This window comes from Hemitrygon akajei, chromosome 1 (genome assembly GCF_048418815.1).
Source record: "Hemitrygon akajei chromosome 1, sHemAka1.3, whole genome shotgun sequence".
Classification (NCBI taxonomy): domain Eukaryota; kingdom Metazoa; phylum Chordata; class Chondrichthyes; order Myliobatiformes; family Dasyatidae; genus Hemitrygon; species Hemitrygon akajei.
Window position 1 is genome coordinate 144,451,832 of NC_133124.1, and position 20,485 is coordinate 144,472,316.

At 41.9% G+C, this 20,485-nt stretch overlaps 1 protein-coding gene and 1 pseudogene across 1 annotated transcript in view; both read right to left on the bottom strand.

The window, feature by feature from the left end:
- The window catches only part of LOC140724067 (uncharacterized), a 102,483-nt gene that overhangs the window by 69,378 nt on the left and 12,620 nt on the right, over window positions 1–20,485 (bottom strand). The window contains exons 5-6 of the mRNA XM_073038830.1: window positions 18,113–18,141; window positions 14,613–14,704 (exon numbers count right to left, since the gene is read on the bottom strand). Of these exons, the coding sequence (XP_072894931.1) occupies window positions 14,613–14,704; window positions 18,113–18,141 (121 nt within the window). The remainder of the gene's footprint in view (window positions 1–14,612; window positions 14,705–18,112; window positions 18,142–20,485) is intronic.
- Window positions 6,023–6,512, bottom strand: LOC140733391 (large ribosomal subunit protein uL15-like; annotated as a pseudogene).

The window sequence follows — 20,485 nt, forward strand, 5'->3', positions numbered from 1 at the left end:
CCAGAACTGTACACAATATTCCAAATTTGGCCTTACCAATGCCTTGTACAATTTTAACATTACATCCCAACTTCTGTACTCAATGCTCTGATTTATAAAGGCCAGCGTTCCAAAAGCCTTCTTCACCACCCTATCTACATGAGACTCCACCTTCAGGGAACTATGCACTGTTATTCCTAGATCTCTCTGTTCCACTGCATTCCTCAATGCTCTACCATTTACCCTGTATGTTCTATTTGGATTATTCCTGCCAAAATGTAGAACCTCACACTTCTCAGCATTAAACTCCATCTGCCAACGTTCAGCCCATTCTTCTAACCGGCATAAATCTCCCTGCAAGCTTTGAAAACCCACCTCATTATCCACAACACCTCCTACCTTAGTATCATCAGCATACTTACTAATCCAATTTACCACCCCATCATCCAGATCATTTATGTATATTACAAACAACATTGGGCCCAAAACAGATCCCTGAGGCACCCCGCTAGTCACCGGCCTCCATCCCGATAAACAATTATCCACCACTACTCTCTGGCATCTCCCATCTAGCCACTGTTGAATCCATTTTATTACTCCAGCATTAATACCTAACGACTGAACCTTCTTAACTAACCTTCCATGTGGAACTTTGTCAAAGGCCTTGCTGAAGTCCATATAGACTACATCCACTGCCTTACCCTCGTCAACATTCCTCGTAACTACTTCAAAAAATTCAATAAGGTTTGTCAAACATGACCTTCCACGCACAAATCCATGCTGGCTACTCCTAATCAGATCCTGTCTATCCAGATAATTATAAATACTATCTCTAAGAATACTTTCCATTAATTTACCCACCACTGATGTCAAACTGACAGGTCTATAATTGCCAGGCTTACTTCTAGAACCCTTTTTAAACAATGGAACCACATGAGCAATAAGACTGCCGAGCAAGACTGCCGAATAAACACTAAAAACCCTGAAAACCTGGTACCTGAATAAACTCAGCATTAGCCATATCATACACCATAGGCGCTTCGATTACTGGGGCCAGCTTTAATAGTAATTAGATATTATCTCGCGGGCCAAAGAATATACCACCGTGGGCCGGATTTGGCCCGTGGGCCTTGAGTTTGACATATATGGTCTAGGATGTTTCTGATCACGTCCACGATATTCTGCAGTGGGAGGGAGAACAGCCAGAGGTCGTGGTACATATTGATACCAAAGACATAGGTAGGAAAAGGGAAGAGGTCCTGAAAACAGACTACAGGGAGTCAGGAAGAAAGCTGAGAAGCAGGACCTCAAAGGTAGTAACCTCGGGATTACTGCCTGCGCCACGTGACAGTGAGTATAGGAATAGAAGGAGGTGGAAGATAAATGCATGGCCGAGGGATTGGAGCAGGAGGCACAGACTCAGATTTCTGTATTATTGGAACCTATTTTGGGGCAGGTGTGACCTGTACAAAAAGGACGGGTTGCACTTAAATCTGAGGAGGACCATTATCCTGGTGGGAAGGTTTGCTACTGCTACTAGGGAGAGATTAAGCTAGAATTCCTGGGGAGTGGGAAACAAACTGAAGAGCCAGAGGAAGAGGCGGTGGCTCACAAACAGAGAAAGCTTAGAGACAGTGCGAGCAGGAGGATCGGCAGGTGATAGAGAAGGGACGCGCTCAGATCGATGGTTTGAGATGTGTGTATTTTAATGCAAGGAGTATTCTGAACAAAGCAGATGAGCTTAGGTGTGGATCTGTACTTGGAGCTATGATGTTGTAGCCATTACAGAGACTTGGATGGCTCAGGGCAGGAATGGCTACTTAGAGTACCAGGCTTTAGATGTTTCAGCAAGGACTGGAAGGGAGGCAAAAGAAGTGGGGGAGTGGCACTGCTGATCAAAGATAGTGTCACGGCTGCAGAAAAGGAGGAAGTCATGGAGGGATTGTCTATTAAGTCTCTGTGGGTGAAAGTTAGAAACAGGAAGGGGTCAATAACTCTATTGGGTATTTTTTTATACATCACCCAATAGTAATAGGGACACCGAGGAGCAAATAGGGAGACAGATTCTGGAATGGTGCAGTAATAACAGGGTTGTCGTGGTGTGAGATTTTAATTTCCCCAATATTGATTGGCATCTCCCTAGAGCAAGGGGTTGAGATAGGGTGGAGTTTGTTAGGTGTGTTCAGGAACATTTCTTGACACAATATGTAGATAAGCCTACAAGAGGAGAGGCTGTACTTGATCTGTATTGGCAAATGAACCTGGTGAGGTGTCAGATCTCTCAGTGGGAGAGCATTTTGGAGATAGTGGTCACAATTGTATCTCCTTTACCATAGAGAGGGAGAGGGATAGGAACAGACAAGTTAAGGAAATGTTTAACTGGATTAAGGAGAAATATGAGGCTATCAGGCAGGAACTTGGAAACATAAATTGGGAACAGACATCTCAGGGAAATGTATGGCAGAGATGTGGCAAATGAGTCAGTGAAAGGATGGTAGGGTACAGGAATCGTGGCATACAAAGGCTGTTGTAAATCTAGTCAAGGGGAAAAGAAAAGCTTACAAAAGGTTCAGAGAGCTAAGTAATGTTAAGACATCCAGAAGATTATAAGGCTGGCAGGAAGGAATTTAAGAATGAAATTAGGAGAGCCAGAAAGGGCCAAGAGAAGCCCTTGGCGAGCAGGATTAAGGAAAACCCCAAGGCATTCTACAAGTATGTGAAAAACAAGAGGATAATATGTGAGAGTATAGGACCAATCAAGTGTGACAGTGGAAAAGTGTGTAATGAGCCAAGGAGATAGCAGGGGTTTTTAATGAATACTTTGCTTCAGTATTCACTACAGAAAAGGACCTTGACGATTGTAGGGTTGACTTACAAGGTCTGAAATGAAAAGGACTGAAAAGCTTGAGCATGCAAGAGGCATGCCTCATACAGAGGCACGAAAAGATTTGGGCACCCCTGGTCAAAATTTCTGTTTGCTGTGAATAGCTAAGCGAGTAAAAGATTACCTGATTTCCAAAAGGCATAAAGTTAAAGATGACACATTTCTTTAATATCTTAAACAAGATTACTTTTTTATTTCCATCTTTTACAGTTTCAAAATAACAAAAAAGGAAAAGGGCCCGAAGCAAAAGTTTGGGCACCCTGCATGGTTAGTACTTAGTAACACCCCCTTTGGCAAGTATCACAGCTTGTAAGCGCTTTCTGTAGCCAGCTAAGAGACTTTCAATTCTTGTTTGGGGGATTTTCGCCCATTCTTCCTTGCAAAAGGCTTCTAGTTCTGTGAGATTCTTGGGCCGTCTTGCATGCACTGCTATTTTGAGGTCTACCCACAGATTTTCAATGATGTTTAGGTCGGGGGACTGTGAGGCCTTGGCAAAACCTTCAGCTTGTACCTCTTGAGGTAGTCCATTGTGGATTTAGAGGTGTGTTTAGAATCATTATCCTGTTGTAGAAGCCATCCTCTTTTCATCTTCAGCTTTTTTACAGACAGTGTGATCTTTGCTTCCAGAATTTGTTGGTATTTAAATGAATTCATTCTTCCCTCTAGCAGTGAAATGTTCCCCACCACTGGCTGCAACACAAGCCCAAAGCATGATCGATCCACCCCCGTACTTAACAGTTGGAGAGGTGTTCATTTCATGAAATTCTGCACCCTTTTTTGTCCAAACATACCTTTGCTCATTGCGGCCAAAAAGTTTGATTTTAATTTCATCAGTCCACAGGACTTGTTTCCAAAATGCATCAGGCTTGTTTAGATGTTCTTTTGCAAACTTCTGACACTGAATTTTGTGGTGAGGACGCAGGAAAGGTTTTCTTCTGATGACTCTTCCATGCAGGTCATATTTGTGCAGGTGTCACTGCACAGTAGAACAGTGCACCACCACTCCAGAGTCTGCTAAATCTTCCTGAAGGTCTTTTGCAGTCAAACGGGTGTTTTGATTTGCCTTTCTAGCAATCCCATGAGCAGTTCTCTCCAAAAGTCTTTTTGGTCAACCAGACCTCAACTTGACCTCCACCATTCCTGTTAACTGCCATTTCTTAATTACATTACGACTGAGGAAACAGATACCTGAAAACACTTTGCTATCTTCTTATAGCCTTCTCCTGCTCTGTGGGCATCATTTATTTTAATTTTCAGAGTGCTAGGTAGCTGCTTGGAGGAGCCCATGGCTGCTGATTGTTGGGACAAGGTTTGAGGAGTCAGGGTATTTAAAAGCGTTGAAATTTGCATCACCTGGCCTTTCCTAACGATGACTTTGAACAAGCAATAGCCCTAACAAGCTAATTAAGGTCTGAGACCTTGGTAAAAGTTATCTGAGAGCTCAAATCTCTTGGGGTGCCCAAACTTTTGCATGGTACTCCTTTCCTTTTTTTCACTCTAAAATTGTACAAAACAGAAATAATACACTAATCTTGTTTAAAATGTTGAAAAGAATGTTTCATCTTTAATTTTATGATTTTTGGAGATCAATTCATCTTCTACTCAGTTAACTATTCACAGTAACAGAAGTTTTGTCCGGGGTGCCCAAACCTTTGCATGCCACTGCATTAAGAAAGAGTATGTGCTGGAGCTTTTCGAAAGCACCAAGTTGGATAAGTGACCAGGACCAGACGAGATATACCCCAGACTACTGTGGGAGGTGAGGGAGGAGGTTGCTGAGCCTCTGGCAATGATCTTTGCATCATGGAGGATTGGAGGGTTGTGGATATTGTTCCCTTATTCAAGAAAGGGAGTAGAGATAGCCTAGGAAATTATAGACCAGTGAGTCTTACTTCAGACGTTGGTAAGTTGATGGAGAAGATCCTGAAAGTCAGGATTTATGAACATTTGGAGAGGCATAATATGATTAGGAATAGTCAGCATGGCTTTGTCAAAGGCAGGTCACACCTTATGAGCTTGATTGAACTTTGTGAGGATGTGACTAAACACATTGAAGAAGGTAGAGCAGTAGAGGTAGTATATATGGATTTCAGCAAGGCATTTGATAAGGTACCCCATACAAGGCTTATTGAGAAAGTAAGGGGGCATGGGATCCAAGGGGATCTTGATCTGTGGATCCAGAGTTGGCTTGCTGATATTGGAAAATAAAGTTGCAACGTTTGCTGTGTGGCCAGAACTATGTGACCAGCCTTGTGTTTGCTATTTGCCATGTATCCAATTTATTGGCCAGAATGTAATCTCTGTATTGCCTCTGTACTATTGAATGCATCAGTGCCTTGAGAATGTAGCTAACAGTGAAAGTTAGCATGTAGAGATAACGGTGGTAGACGGGATCGTGGAGTGGTGTGATGGTATGAAAACCAGTCAAAGCCGGGAAGGGGGACACGTGTTCCAAGGAGTAGACTAGACAGGATCGTGCAATGGTGTGATGGTGTGAGAACCAGTCAAGGCACTAGAACAAGTATATGCTAATGAAACTAAGATAAGAAATTACTATAAAGAATACTGTGAACTAGGCTCAGCAGGGAATTAGTGACACGTTCATTAATTGTCTCAGCTTTTGTTTGCAAATAAAGGCTTAAATTTCTCAAAGAAGCTTCTGCGTCTCCTGGTTATTTCAAGAAACCACGACACTGACAGAAGGCAATTAATGGTTGTAGACGGGTCATATTCTGCATGGAGTTTGCTGACCAGTGGTGTGCCTCAGGAATCTGTTCTGGGACCCCTTCTCTTTGTGATTTTTATTAATGACCTGGATGAGGAAGTGCAGGTATGGGTTAGTAAATTTGCTGATGACACAAAGGTTGGGGTGTAGTGGATAGTGTGGAGGGTTGTCAGAGGTTACAGCGGGACATTGATAGAATGCAAACCTAGGCTGAGTAGTGGCAGATGGAGTTCAACCCAGTTAAGTGTGAGGTAGGTCAAATATGATGGCAGAATATAGTTTTAATGGCAAGACTCTTGGCAGTGTGGAGGATCAGAGGGATCTTGGGGTCCAAATCCATAGGACACTCAAAGCTGCTGCGCAGGTTAACTCTTTTGTTAAGAAGGCATATGGCTTTCATCAACCATAGAATTGAGTTCAACAATCGAGAGGTATTGTTTTTTTTTAAAGTGACAGTTTCTTTAATTCTTGCATCCAGTTGAAGTTTATGCCATTAATACACAAGCTCCTTCAACTTCTTTGATTTTCTCTTCAGCTTTCCTGCTGGAGAACTTAGCCTTGACAATGACCGGCTGTTTTGGAAGTCTTCCTTTACCCAAAACTTTATAGTAACCTGCATGTACAACATCAATAACAGGTGCTGGTCCTTCAGGCTTCTTAGCATAGTTTAATCTGGTTTGTTCACTGACCAGTGTCCACAACTTATCAAGATTTATGGTAGGACAGAATAACTGGTTTTTCTTTAAATGGTAATACCAACTTTCCCAAAGTAACCGGGTGATATTTATCAAAGTTGATTCTGTGGTGATGCATTCCACCAGCATTGCCTCAGCCGCCAGGATGCTTACTGTGTTTGCCAATACAGCCATGACCGTGGCTAACATGCCCTCGCAGCTTCCTGGTTTTCCTAAACCTAGTTGCCATCTTGGCTGGTGTCATAAAGAGCCCGAGACTCCACTTGGAGTACTGTGCTCAATTCTGGTCACCTCACTACAGGAAGGATGTGGAAACTAAAGAAAGGGTACAGAGTAACAAACTGCAAAGGTACATAAATACTATTGATAACCCATGGGTGAAATTGACTCTTAAAATATGGAAAACTACTATAAAAGAATATAATCTGGAGGGAGATATTGCAGTTCTTAAATGGTGTACATATGACTTGGATTTTACACCAAATAAATTGGATGCTAGACTTAAGGACTGGGCAGCTAAAGGAATAACAGTTCTTTGCAACATAATGAAAGAAGGAACACTGTTCAGTTTTGAAGTGCTTAAAGAGAAGCACTTACTAGAAAAACAAGATTTTTATTGGTATTTACAGATGCGACAATATGTTAATAAAACGCTTAAAAATGTAGCCAAGGAAAGTACATGCTTGATAGAGCTATTTAGAAAAGCATATAATTCAGATAATGGTAGTAGAATCATTTCAATCATGTATAAGGGGTTGTCAAATCTTAAAACACATTCAACTTCATACATTAAAACAAAATGGGAGAAGGAAGGAGGGATAATTATATCTGAGGAAGAATGGACAACAATATGGAGGTATCAATGGAAGTGTACCAGTTCACAGAAATGGAGGGAGTTTGGATGGAAAAGCTTGATAAGGTATTTTATTACACCCTCTCAGAAATCCCATTATGATAGTAACCTCCCTGTTTGCTGCAGAAATTGTGGAAATCAAAATGCAAGTCATTATCATATTTTTTGGGACTGCCCTGTTATCAAAGACTATTGGAAGAGGATACACAACACCCTACAAGACATCTTTAAATGTGAAATACCCTTGGAGAGTAAGACCATATATTTTGGATATATGCCTCAAGAATGGTTGAAAAGAGATAAATATTTAATGAATATACTGTTGGTGGCTGGTAAAAAGACTCTTACGAGGAAATGGTTATCACAGGAGAGCCCAACTTTAAATGCATGGATGGAAATTACAATGGACATTTACAAAATGGAGAAGATAACAGCATCTGTTAATCATAAGCTGGAACAATTTGATTCATACTGGGAAAAATGGTTTAACTACATAATGCCTCATAGGCCTGATATTATTCTCACAAATCAGTGAATATGTTGTACAAAAAGATCACTCCCTACTTGTACATAGTTATTTCCTTTTGCTTGTTTTTTCTTTCCACTCTTTTCTATAAGTGTATACCGCAGATAAATACTTTGTGGAGATTTGTGACATATATGATTATATGATATATATGTACAATGTCTGAAATACATCTTATGGAAATGTTTGTTTGATGATGAACTTCAATAAAAAAACAAATTACAAAAAAAAAGAAAGGGTACAGAGGAGATTTACAAGGTTGTTGCCTGGATTGGGGAGCATGCCTTATGAGAATAGGGTGAGTGAACTCGGCCTTTTCTCCTTGGAGCAACAGAGGTTGAGAGATGACCTGATAGAGGTGTATAAGATTATGAGAGGCATTGATCATGTGGATAGTCAGAGGCTTTTTCCCAGAGCTGAAATGGCTAGCACAAGAGGACACAGTTTTCAGGTGCTTGGAAGTAGGTACAAAGGAGATGTCAGGGGTAAGTTTTATATGCAGAGACTGGCGTGTACATGGAATGAGCTGCTGGCGACAGTGGTAGAAGTGGATATGACAGGGTCTTTTAACAGACTCCTGGATAGGTACATGGAGCTTAGGAAAATAGAGGGCTATGGGGAAAGCCTAGGAAGTTCTAAGGTAGGGACATGTTTGACACAGCTTTGTCCGAAGGGCAGGTATTGTGTTGTAGGTTTTTTATGTTTCTATGTTTCTAGATAATGCAGAAGATTGCATATTGGCCATTGGAATACTGAAACCGTTCAGTCTGAGATGTGATTGAAGCATCAGTGTGGCAGCAGAACTGAGATTTAAGCAGAATTGGGCAATGTCTTTTTTTGATCGGGGCACGATGGCGCAGGTGTGTGGATGTCAGCAAGTTACACTGGTGGGAAGTATTTAAAAGGAGGCCTTTTTTCAGCAGTTTGATCGAGGCATGACTGCGCAGGCACGTAGACTTCAGCAAGTTAGATTGGTGGGAAGAGCTTAAAAGATCATTTTTTGTTCTGCAGTTTGATTGAGACATGACTGCACAGATTTGTGGACATCAGCGTGTTAGACCGATGGGAAGAATTTAAAAAGAAGACAGCTTTACAGAGCGGATGAAAGGGAGAAGAGGAAGTCAGAGTAGGAGGGCTTTGGCTCAACAGGGCATCAGCAATAACGTGTCAAGGCGAGCTAACTTACTTGTGAAGAATAGGAAAGGAAGTATGTCTGTGAGGCCAGTGTTCTGTACTGGGTGTTGGATGTGGGATCCCGGATGGCCACATCTGTACCAGGTGCATCAAGCTGCAGCTCCTTAGGGACCAGGTTAGGGACTGGAGATGTGGACTTCATCTAGTCAGGGAAAGTGGGGGATGATAGATAGGGGCTATAGGCAAGTAGTCACACCGGGACCTCAGGAGACAGATAAGGGGGTAACAGTCAGGAGAGGGAAGGGCAAGAAGCAGGTGCTAGAGAGTACCCCTGTGGCTGTCCCCTTTAACAATAAGTACTCCTTTTTGAGTACAGTTAGGGGGTACAGCCTACCTGGGGGAAGCAACAGTGGCTGCGCCTCTGGCACAGAGTCTGGCCTTATGGCTCAGAAGGGCAGGGAAAGGAAGAGGATGGCAGCAGTGATAGGGGACTCTATAGTTAGGGGGTCAAACAGGTGATTCTGTGGACGCATGAAAGAAATGCGGATGGTAGTTTGCCTCCTAGGTGCCAGCATCCGAGATGTTTCTGATCTCGTCCAAGATATTCTGCAGTGGGAGGGAGAACAGCCAGAGGTCGTGGTAAATATTGGTACCCATGACATAGGTAGGAAAAGGGAAGAGGTCCTAAAAAAAGACTACAGGGAGTTAGGAAGGAAGCTGAGAAGCAGGACCACAATGGTAGTAATCTCGGGATTACTGCCTGTGCCACGTGATAGTGAATGTAGGAATAGAGTGAAGTGGAAGATAAATGAGTGGCTGAGGGATTGGAGCAGGGGGCAGGGATTCAGATTTCTGGATCATTGAGACCTCATTTGGGGCAGGCGTGACCTATACAATAAGAATGGGTTGCACTTGAATCTGGGGGGCGGAGGGGAGGAAACCAATATCCTGGCAGGGAGGCTTGCTAAGGCTACCGGGGAGAGTTTAAACTAGAATTGCAGGGAGTTGGGAACTGAACTGAAGAGACAGAGGAAGGGGTGGTTGGCTCGCAAATCGAGAAAGCTTGCAGGCAGTGTGAGAGGGAAGATAGGCAGATGATAGAGAACGGATGCACTCAGATTGATAGTTTAAGATGCATCTATTTTAATGCAAGAAGCATCATGAACAAAGTGGATGAGCTTAGAGCCTGGATCAGTACTTGGTGCTATGATGTTGTGGCCATTACAGAGACTTGGATGGCTTAGGGGCAGGAGTGGCTACTAAGAGTGCCAGACATTAGATGTTTCAGAAAAGACAGGGAGGGAGGCAAAAGAGGTGGGAGCGTGGCACTGTTGATCAGAGATAGTGTCACAGCTGCAGAAAAGGAGGAAGTCATGGAGGGATTGTCCACTGAATCTCTGTGGGTGGAAGTTAGAAACAGGAAGGGGGGTCAATAAGTCTACTGGGTGCTTTTTACAGACCACCCAATAGTAACAGGGACATTGAGGAGCAGATAGGGAGACAGATTCTGGAATGGTGCAATAATAACAGGGTTGTTGTGATGGGAGATTTTAATTTCCCCAATATTGATTGGTATCTCCCCAGAGCAAGGGGTTTAGAAACATAGAAAACCTATAGCACAATACACTTCAGCCCACAAAGCTCTGCCAAACATGTCCTTACTTTAGAAATTACCTAGGGTTACCCACAGTCCTCTATTTTTCTGGGCTCCATGTACCTGTCCAGGAGTCTCTTAACAGACCCTATCGTATCCGCCTCCACCACCGTTGCCAGCAGCCCATTTCACACACTCACCACACTCTGTGTAAAAAACTTACCCCAGGCATCTCAGATTTAGATGGGGTGGAGTTTGTTCGGTGTGTTCAGGAAGTTTTCCTGACACAATGTGTAGATAAGCCTACAAGAGGAGAGGCTGTACTTGATCTGGTACTGGGAAATGAACCTGGTCAGGTGTCAGGTCTCTCAGTGGAAGAACATTTTGGAGATAGTGATCACAATTCTATCTCCTTTACCATAGCATTGGAGAGGGATAGGAACAAGTTAGGAAAATGTTTAATTGGAGTAAGGGGAAATATGAAACTGTTAGGTGGGAATTTGGAAATATAAATTGGAAATGTATGGCAGTGACGTGGCAAATGTTCAGAGGATTTTTGCATGGCGTTCTGCATAGGTACATTCCAATGAGACAGGGAAAGGATGGTAGGTAGGGTGCAGGAACCATGGTGCAGAAAGGCTGTTGAAAATCTAGTCAAGAAGAAAAGAAAAACTTATGAAAGGTTCAAAAAACTAGGTAATGATAGAGATCTAGAAAATGATACAGCTAGCAGGAAGGAGTTTAGGAATGAAATTAGGAGAACCAGAAGGGGTCATGAGAAGGCCTTGGCAGGCAGGATTAAGGAAAATGCCAAGACATCCTACAAGTAGGTGAAGAGCAAGAGGACAAGACGTGAGACAATATGGCCAATCATGTGTGACTGTGGAAAAGTGTGTATGGAACTGGAGGAGGTACTGGAGGTACTTAATGAATACTTTGCTTCAGTATTCACTATGGGATGACTTACAGTGGACTGAAGAGCTTGAGCATATAGACATTAAAAAAGAGGATGGCTAGAGCTTTTGGAAAGCATCAAGTTGGGTAAGTCACAGGGACTGAGTGAGATATACCCCAGGCTACTGTGAGAGGCAAAGGAGGAGATTGCTGAGCCTCTGGCAAAGATCTTTGCATCATCAATGGGGATGGGAGAGGTTCCGGAGGATTGAAGGGTTGCAAATGTTGTTCCCTTATTCAAGAAAGGGAGTAGGGATAGCTCAGGAAATTATGGACCAGTGAGTCTTACTTCAGTGGTTTGTAAATTGATGGAGAAGATCCTGAGAGTCAGGATTTATGAATATTTGGAGAGGCATAAAATGATTAGGAATAGTCAACATGGCTTTGTCAAAGGCAGGTTGTGGTATACCAGCCTGATTGGATTTTTTGAGGATGTGATTAAACACATTGATGAAGGTAGAGCCATAGATATAGTGTATATGGATTTCAGCAAGGCATTTGATAATGAACCCCATGCAAGGCTTATTGAGAAAGTAAGGAGTAAGTAAGAAGGTCCAAGGGGACCTTGCTTTGTGGATCCAGAATTGGCTTTCCTACAGAAGGCAAAGAGAGGTTGTAGATGGATCAGATTCTGCATCGAGGTTGGTGACCAGTGGTGTGCCTCAGGGATCTGTTTTGAGACCACTTCTCTTCGTGATTTTTATAAATGACCTGGATGAGGAAGTGGTGGGATGAGTTAGTAAATTTGCTGATGACACAAAGGTTGGAGGTGTTGTGGATAGTGTGGAGGGCTGTCAGAGGTTACAGCGGGACATCAATAGGATGCAAAACTAGGCTGAATAGTGGCAGATGGAGTTCAACCCAGATAAGTGTGACATGATTCATATTGGTAGGTCAAATATGATGGGAGAACATAATATTGATGGTAAAACTCTTGGCAGTGTGGAGGATCAGAGGGATCTTGGGGTCCAATTCCATAGGACACTCAAAGCTATACATAGAAACATAGAAAACCTACAGCACAATACACGTCCTTCCACCACAAAGCTGTGCCGAACATGTCCTTATCTTAGAACTACCTAGGCTTACCCATAACCCTCGATTTTTCTAAGGTCCTTGTACCCATCCAGGAGTCTCTTTAAAGACCCTATCATATCCGCTTCCGCCACTGCCGCCGGCAGCCCATTCCACGTACTCACCACTCTCTGATTAAAAAACTTACCACTGATATATCCTCTATACCTACTTCCAAGCATCTTAAAACTATGCCCTCTCATGCTAGCCATTTCAGCCCTGGGAAAAAGCCTCTGACTATCCACATGATCAATGCCTCTCATCATCTTATACACCTCTATCAGGTCACCCCTCATCCTCCTCCGCTCCAAGGAGAAAAGGCTGAGTTCACTCAATGTATTTTCATAAGGCATGCTCCCCAATATAGGCAACGTCCTTGTAAATCTCCCTTGCACCCTTTCTATGCTTTCCACATCCTTCCTGTAGTGAGACGACCAGAATTGAGCACAGTACTCCAAGTGGGGTCTGACCAGGGTCCTATCTAGCTGCAACATTACCTCTTGGCTCTTAAACTCAATCCCACGATTGATGAAGACCAATGCTTTCTTAACCACAGAGTCAACTTTGAGTCAAGTTAGCAGCTTTGAGTGTCCTATGGCTTCAGACCTCAAGATCCCTCTGATCCTCCACACTGCAAGAGTCTTGCCCCTAACCTTAGTGTCATCAGCAAATTTACTAACCCATCCCTCCACTTCGTCATCCAGGTCATTTAAAAAAATCACAAAGAGTAGAGGTCCCAGAACAGATCCCTGAGGCACACCACTGGTGACCGACCTCCATGCAGAATATGACCCGTCTACAACCACTCTTTGCCTTCTGTAGGCAAGCCAGTTCTGGATCTGCAAAGCAATGTCCCCTTGGATCCTATGCTTCCTTACTTTCTCAATAAACCTTACTTAGGGTACCTTATCAAATGCCTTGCTAAAATCCATACTACATCTACAGCTCTACCTTCATCAATATGTTTAGTCACATCTCAGGATCTTCTCCACTAACTTACCAACCACTGAAGTAAGTCTCACTGGTCTATAATTTCCTGGGCTATCCCTGCTCACTTCCTTGAATAAGGTTCCAATCCTCTGGAACCTCTCCTGTCCTCATTGATGATGGAAAGATCATCGCCAGAGGCTCAGCAATCTCCTCCCTCGCTCCCACAGTAGTCTGGGGTACATCCTGTCTGGTCCCGGTGACTTATCCAACTTGAAGCTTTCCAAAATCTCCAGTAAATCCTCTTCCTTAATATCTACATGTTCAAGCTTTTCAGTCTGCTGCAAATCATCCCTACAATCACCAGGATCCTTTTCCATAGTGAATACTGAAGCAAAGTATTCATTAAGTACCTCTGCCATCTCTTCCAGTTCCACACAGGTTGACTGCATTGTTTAGAAGGCATACAGTGTATTGGTCTTCATCAACCGTGGGATTAAGATCAAGAGCCGAAAGGTAATGTTGCAGTTGTATAGGATCCTGGTCAGACCCCACTTGGAATACTGTGCTCATTTCTGGTCACCTCACTACAGAAAGGATGTGGAAACCATAGAAAGTGTGCAGAGGAGATTTACAAGGATGTTGACTGGATTGGGGGAGCATGAGAATAGGTTGAGTGAACTTGGCCTTTACTCCTTGGTATGACAGACAATGAGCTGTGACATGTGTTTAAGATGATGAGAGGCATTAATCCTGTAGATAGTCAGAGGTTTTTTCCCATGGCTGAAATAGCTAACGTGAGAGGGCACAGTTTTCAGGTGCTTGGAAATAGGTACACAGGAGATGACAGGTATAAGTTTGATATGCAGAGAGTGGTGAGTGTGTGGAATGGGCTGCCGGCAACAGTGGTGGAGGTGGATACGATATGGTCTTCTAAGAGACTTTTGGATAGATACATAGAGCTTAAAAAAATTGAGAGCTATGGGTAACACTTAGTAATTTCTAAAGTAAGTCCATGTTCGGCACAGCATTGTGGGTCGAAGGGCCTGTATTGTGCTGTAGGTTTTCTCTGTTTCTATGTTAACGAGCTAAAATTAGGTAGTCTTGTTGTTGTCAGAAGCACAGATCACAGTCAGGCAGGATTTTGAGACCATGACCTGCTAAATCCAGCCTAATCAGGGGAGGGAGATATCAGTGGTTAATTACAGCCTGGACCAGAGCAAACAGATTAATTTTCCGGGATTTAACTGAAGGAAAGCACACTTACATTCCAAAGCGTGTCCATTTAATCGCGATGAGTTTTTGGACGACAGGATGCATGATGAGATCCAGCTGTCGATATTGAACAATCACTTCAAGCTGAATCATTTTTGCAGGGAAAAATGAAATAAAAATATTTTAGTGACCAATTAATATATAGCTTAAGACTCACTTAGCTATTGATTGTGGAGTATTAACAAAACTTTTAAAAATCTTTATCCCTGGCATTACTATTTTAACAAATATGGAATATAGTAAATTCTTGAAGGCAATTGGCTTAATTTTGCAATACAAATGTAGAAGAAAATTTGAAGTAGACCCAAATGAAACAGCAGCTTTGACTTGATGTATTCTTTAGAAAAATCATTAACAAAACATTGAAATTGGGGATTAACTCTGCTATGCCACAATTACAGATAAAGTTTGTATCAAGATCTGAGAGAAGAGATTCTGCAGAAGCTGGAAATCCAGAGCAACACACATAAAATGCTGGAGGAACTTAGCAGGTCAGGCAACATCCATGGAAGTGAATATTCAATCAATGTTTCAGGCCAAGACCCTTTATCAGGACAGATTTGACAGTCATTTTGGTGCTACATACACTAAGTTTGTGTGGTAAGCAGCAATAAAAATTTACAAGCACACAAAACCAACTGTTGTGTAAATGTTGGATAATTTTTCTTTCAAATCCATGGAACAATGTGAATAAACTCATGTCCATTATGAAGTGCAGGATCAAGAACTGAGACCATTGAAGATCACAAATGTAATGAATGGAAACACGAGGAAATCTGCAGATGCTGGAAATTCAAACAACACACACAAAATGCTGGTGGAACACAGCAGGCCAGGCAGCATCTATAGGAGAAGCATTGTCAACGTTTCAGGCCGAGACCCTTTGTCAGGACTAACTGAAAGGAGAGATACTAAGATTTGAAAGTAGTGGGGGGAGGGGGAATGCGAAATGATAGGAGAAGACCGGAGGGGGTGGGATGAAGCTAAGAGCTGGGAAGGTGATTGGCAAAAGTGATACAGAGCTGGAGAAGGGAAAGGATCACGGGATGGGAGGCCTCGGGAGAAAGAAAGGGGGGAGGGAGCACCAGAGGGAGATGGAGAACAGGCATCTGTTTTAAAGATTCATGTAATAATTTTAATGATTTATGTAATAATGCTCAAATTCTCTGGACAATGTTAAGCAGTCAATAATCAGTTTTTAAGAAGCCTGGTGAATGCAATAAAATGGCAGAGAGAAAAACTGAACATATTAACGCAAGTGTTAGTAATGGTAGGCAGAGAGATTCTAACAATGTGCAAATTCCTGTCAGAACTTACATTATTGTTAGTCTACTGTGTAGTGTCAGTAACATTTCCAGCATTAATTGCTTGAGTGTTAATCACAATTCACGTCTATTTTTATCTGTTTCTAAAAAGATCTTGTAGTTCATTGATTTCCTGTTGCCATGAGATGTTGCACTAAATCAGCCACTAGGGTGCGCACAGGAGCAACATTTGTGAAATAGTTTTGCTAAACTGAGAGCTAATACAAAGCAGTTTTAATTTCCCTGAAAGGTTAAATATGTTCAGTCTCAAGCTGCATGCCAAGGCTCTAACTGACTGCAAAGCAAGGGGACCAATAACAGTACTTCTATGAAGTAATGGAATTGTATGTGCTGTTAACCCCATGCTAATGATTGGTCTCAAGACTTATCATATTTCTAATTTCCATTTGGTCCATGGAAAGTCTGCTAATTTACAGAGCTATCCCATTCTCCTACTTCGACCCACTCAGTAACATACTTTTCCCATGTTCCCATTAACTTTCAACTTTAGGCAATTTTACCAATTAATCTAAAACGAGCATGCATTTGACCTGTTGGTGGAAACTGGAGCACTCATCAAGACACAGAACAGAGAAACAGGCTTTTCTGCCCACGCAGTCCACATGCTTATTAACCAGCCACTTTCACAAGTCCTACACTTTCATTTTTATCAATCAGCCATAGAGCAGGGGCAGCCTACATTGGCCAATTAGCACACATGCCTGCACACCTTCGAGATGTGGGAGGAAGCCAAAGCATCCAATGAAACCCACGTAGCCTCAGGGAGAATGTGCAAACAGTGTCAGGATTGAACCGGTATTGCTGGAAAAGTAAAGTAGTAACTTTGCAAATTGTGCCAATTTGCTTACGTAAGGTGCAAAGTGATTGGCCTCTATTTGTGCCTGAGCTTACACTATACTGCTGTTTATACTCCACTCCTACCATCTACCTCAGGTTTCAGTAGCTGTTCAGTTTTCAGTTCCCAATTTCTCTCATCTGCAATTCTAATTTTGTTTTGAAACAGTCTAACCATCATGATTATAACCACTTCCTGAGGTGGCAGGTTCCATTCTAACCATAATAAATTATAAAACTGAACTCTAATACCAAAGCCTGCTTGTAGTGCACAAAAGTTTCTGTTTCTTACAGAATAACAAACTAACAAAAAGAAGTTAATTTATCCTGTTATTAAAACTTTGCAGTGCAAGCGATAGGCCTAGTTCTGGAAGCAAATATGATGGTCATGTTTAAGGGGTTGTTTGATAGGCAAATTAATACACAGGGAATTGAAGGGTATGAATAACGTGCAGGAAGAAGAAGTTTAATTTTGTGCAACACACAAAATGCTGGAGGTCAGGCAGCATCTATGGAGGGTAATAAACAATCGAAGTTTGTGGTAGAAACCCTTCATCAGGACAGGAAAGGTGGGGCAGAAGCCACAACCCCAATTTCCTTCCACTCCTAATGTATGGTCTCAGTCTGAATCATTGACTGTTTATTCCCCTCCACATTTGTGTGTGGTGCTCAAGATTACCCACATCTGCAGAGTCTCTTGTGCTTCTAGCTTAGATTGCACTAGGGGCTCAAGCTGTTCTGTTGTATCTTTAGTGCTTTATTTGTTCTTGTAAGCTCAGAAAGCTTTCCTGCCACAACTCTGTTGATTACGATGCTTGACAGCTGTCATGTAATAAGCTGTTTGACTGTGATAAGAGCAAAGCAAAGCACTGAGATCAATAAAAGGAAGTATTTTTAAAGAGAAGTTAATTTAATGTGGATAAATAAGTATTGATGCTTGAAGAGTGAAGTAAACATTTCAATTATTCCACTGCATTAATTCACACCAGCTTTCTGGGACTCATTATTCTGTTTACCATCTATTGTTTACTCTTCTTTGAAAGAAACAATCCACACCTGACCTCTTAATCAGAACTACATGCAGGTAACTATCAACTTAATTGTATAATAGAACATCAAGACATTCATCAATAACCTAAGTAAAAGCAAAAACAAATAGATCAAAAAGATCAGGCTCAGTGATGATATTGGATTTTGGCTATGAATTGGTGATTTATTATTAAATGAGACTCCTTGAATTTAACAGTTGATCTGTGCTTGGTTCATTCTGTAAGAAGAGGTTCTTCTGGAAACCTTAGCATAATGTTCTTATCAACAACAAGGCAATACTTACTAAAGACTTGGCATGGCTGTTACCAGTCTCTGTAGGTAAGATTTTGAAAAGAGAAATCACAGCGTTAATGACTTTCCTGATACCGTAAAAGAAAATGCAGCACCAGATTAGGGGTGACACTGTAGAGCAATTAGCATGACACTTTATGGCATCGGTGATCGGGGTTCAATTCCCATCATTGTCTGTAAGGAGTTTGTACATTCTCTCTGTTACAGTAGGGATCCCTCTGAGTGCTCCGGTGTCCTCCCATCTTCCAAAGATGTGCGTGTTGGCATTTGAAAGTTGTGGCCATGCTATGTTGCTGCCAGAAGCATGGTGACATTTGCAGGCTGCCCCCAGCAAATCCTCAGACTTTGCTGGTCACTGATGGAAACGCTGCATTTCACTGTTTCTTTCAATGATTCAATGTGTGCCAAAAAAAGGTAATCTTTAAAAAGAAGAGATAGGTGGCTCTCATTCTTCACGTCTGCAACAAATTGCTGCATAAAGGTTTCAGTCAATAGTCATGGAATGTATAAATTGCAAACAGATCACTTCTCTTCATTACTCTGTGTGGTCTCCTATGCCATGACTTCCAAATGTCAACCAGGTTAAAAGTCACTCTATATAAATAATGATATCAGGAAGTGAGATCTTATCGATTCATTTGGTGACATTTCAAAACATGTAAAACATGGAATTGACCATTATGGCCAGTAATAAAACAGCCATAATAATACAAATTATTAGATCATTAGACCACAGACATAGGAGAGAATGGGGCCATTCAGCCAGGCATTTAATCTGATCAACCATTCTAGATAGCTTCCCCACCCCCTTCTAAGGATTACCTCAGTCACTTGACTGTAAGTACTTTAAACCACTCTCTATAATACTCTTTACAATCATTGTAAATACATGCTGGTATTTATGCATATTTTATTCTCTATCTGTACTTTAACCTCTAACTTTATATAATTCTCTATTCTGTATAATAGTTGTTTTTGTTGCATGTCACACCCTGACCAACACCACACCAAATGTGTATATGACATATAAAGTTGATCCTTTCAACTAACATACTTGAAAAATGCTGGAAATATTCAGTAGGTCAAGCTACAGAATTGACGGTTCAGGTCCTATATTGTTCACTTAGTTTATCTTCTAAGAGGTGAGACCTGTCCTGCTGAGTAAAGTCAGCAGATTGACTTGCTTCAATAACTTCAATGAAGTAGGTGGGTTTTTAGAATAATCCAGTGGCTTTATTGGTACCATTACCAAGTGTAGCTTTTCCTTGGCATTTCACAGACTGTGCATTTAATTATTTGACTTCAATGCCATGGTGGGATTTGAGTTCTTGTCACTGGACCTGTGGTCCAGAACTCTGCCTACTAGCCTAGTAACTTTACCACATGACCACTGCACAGGTCAAACAAACAGTAAGGAAAGCCGATTTCCTTCCATGTACAGTTTTAGTTAACCAAATAGATTTAAATGATCCATCTATTGGTTTCAGAAGCACTTGCCTTTTATTCCAGATTCATTTAATTAATTGAAATTACTTTCCTCAGTCTTTGTCATATTTGAACAGATGTGTTGAATCTGTGTCAAGACCTTTCGATACCCAATAATTTCATTGTTAAGTTAATCACCAATGAAGATGGAAAACCTCTTAATGACTGCCTTTGATTAGTTACGGGAAGGTTTGTGAACAGGTTGAAAATTTGGCTTCATAAAGAGGAAATCACTTGTTAGAAACATCGAAACATAGAAAACCTACGGCACAATACAGGCCCTTCAACCCACATAGCTGTGCCGAACATGTCCCTACCTTAGAAATTACTAGGCTTACCTATAGTCCTCTATTTTTCCAAGCTCCATGTACCTATCCAAAAGTCTCTTAAAAGACCCTATCGTATCTGCCTCCACCACCGTTGCCGGCAGCCCATTCCACGGACTGACCACTCTCTGAGTAAAAAACTTACCCCTGACATTTCCTCTGTACCTACTCCCCAACACCTTAAACCTGTGTCCTCTTGTGGCAACCATTTCAGCCCTGGGAAAAAGCCTCTGACTATCCACATGATCAATGCCTTTCATCATCTTGTACACCTCTATCAGGTCACCTCTCATGCTCTGTCACTCCAAGGAGAAAAGGTTGAGTTCACTCAATCTATCCTCATAGGACATGCTCCCCAATCCAGGCAACATCCTTGTAAGTCTCCTCTGCATCCTTTCTATGGCTTCTACATCCTTCCTGTAGTGAGACGACCAGAACCGAGCACAGTACTCCAAGTGGGGTCTGATCAAGGTCCCATATAGCTACAACATTACCTCTCGGCTCCTAAATTCAATTCCAGTTCTGCAGAAAGACAGAGAGATGTGCTTTTTAAA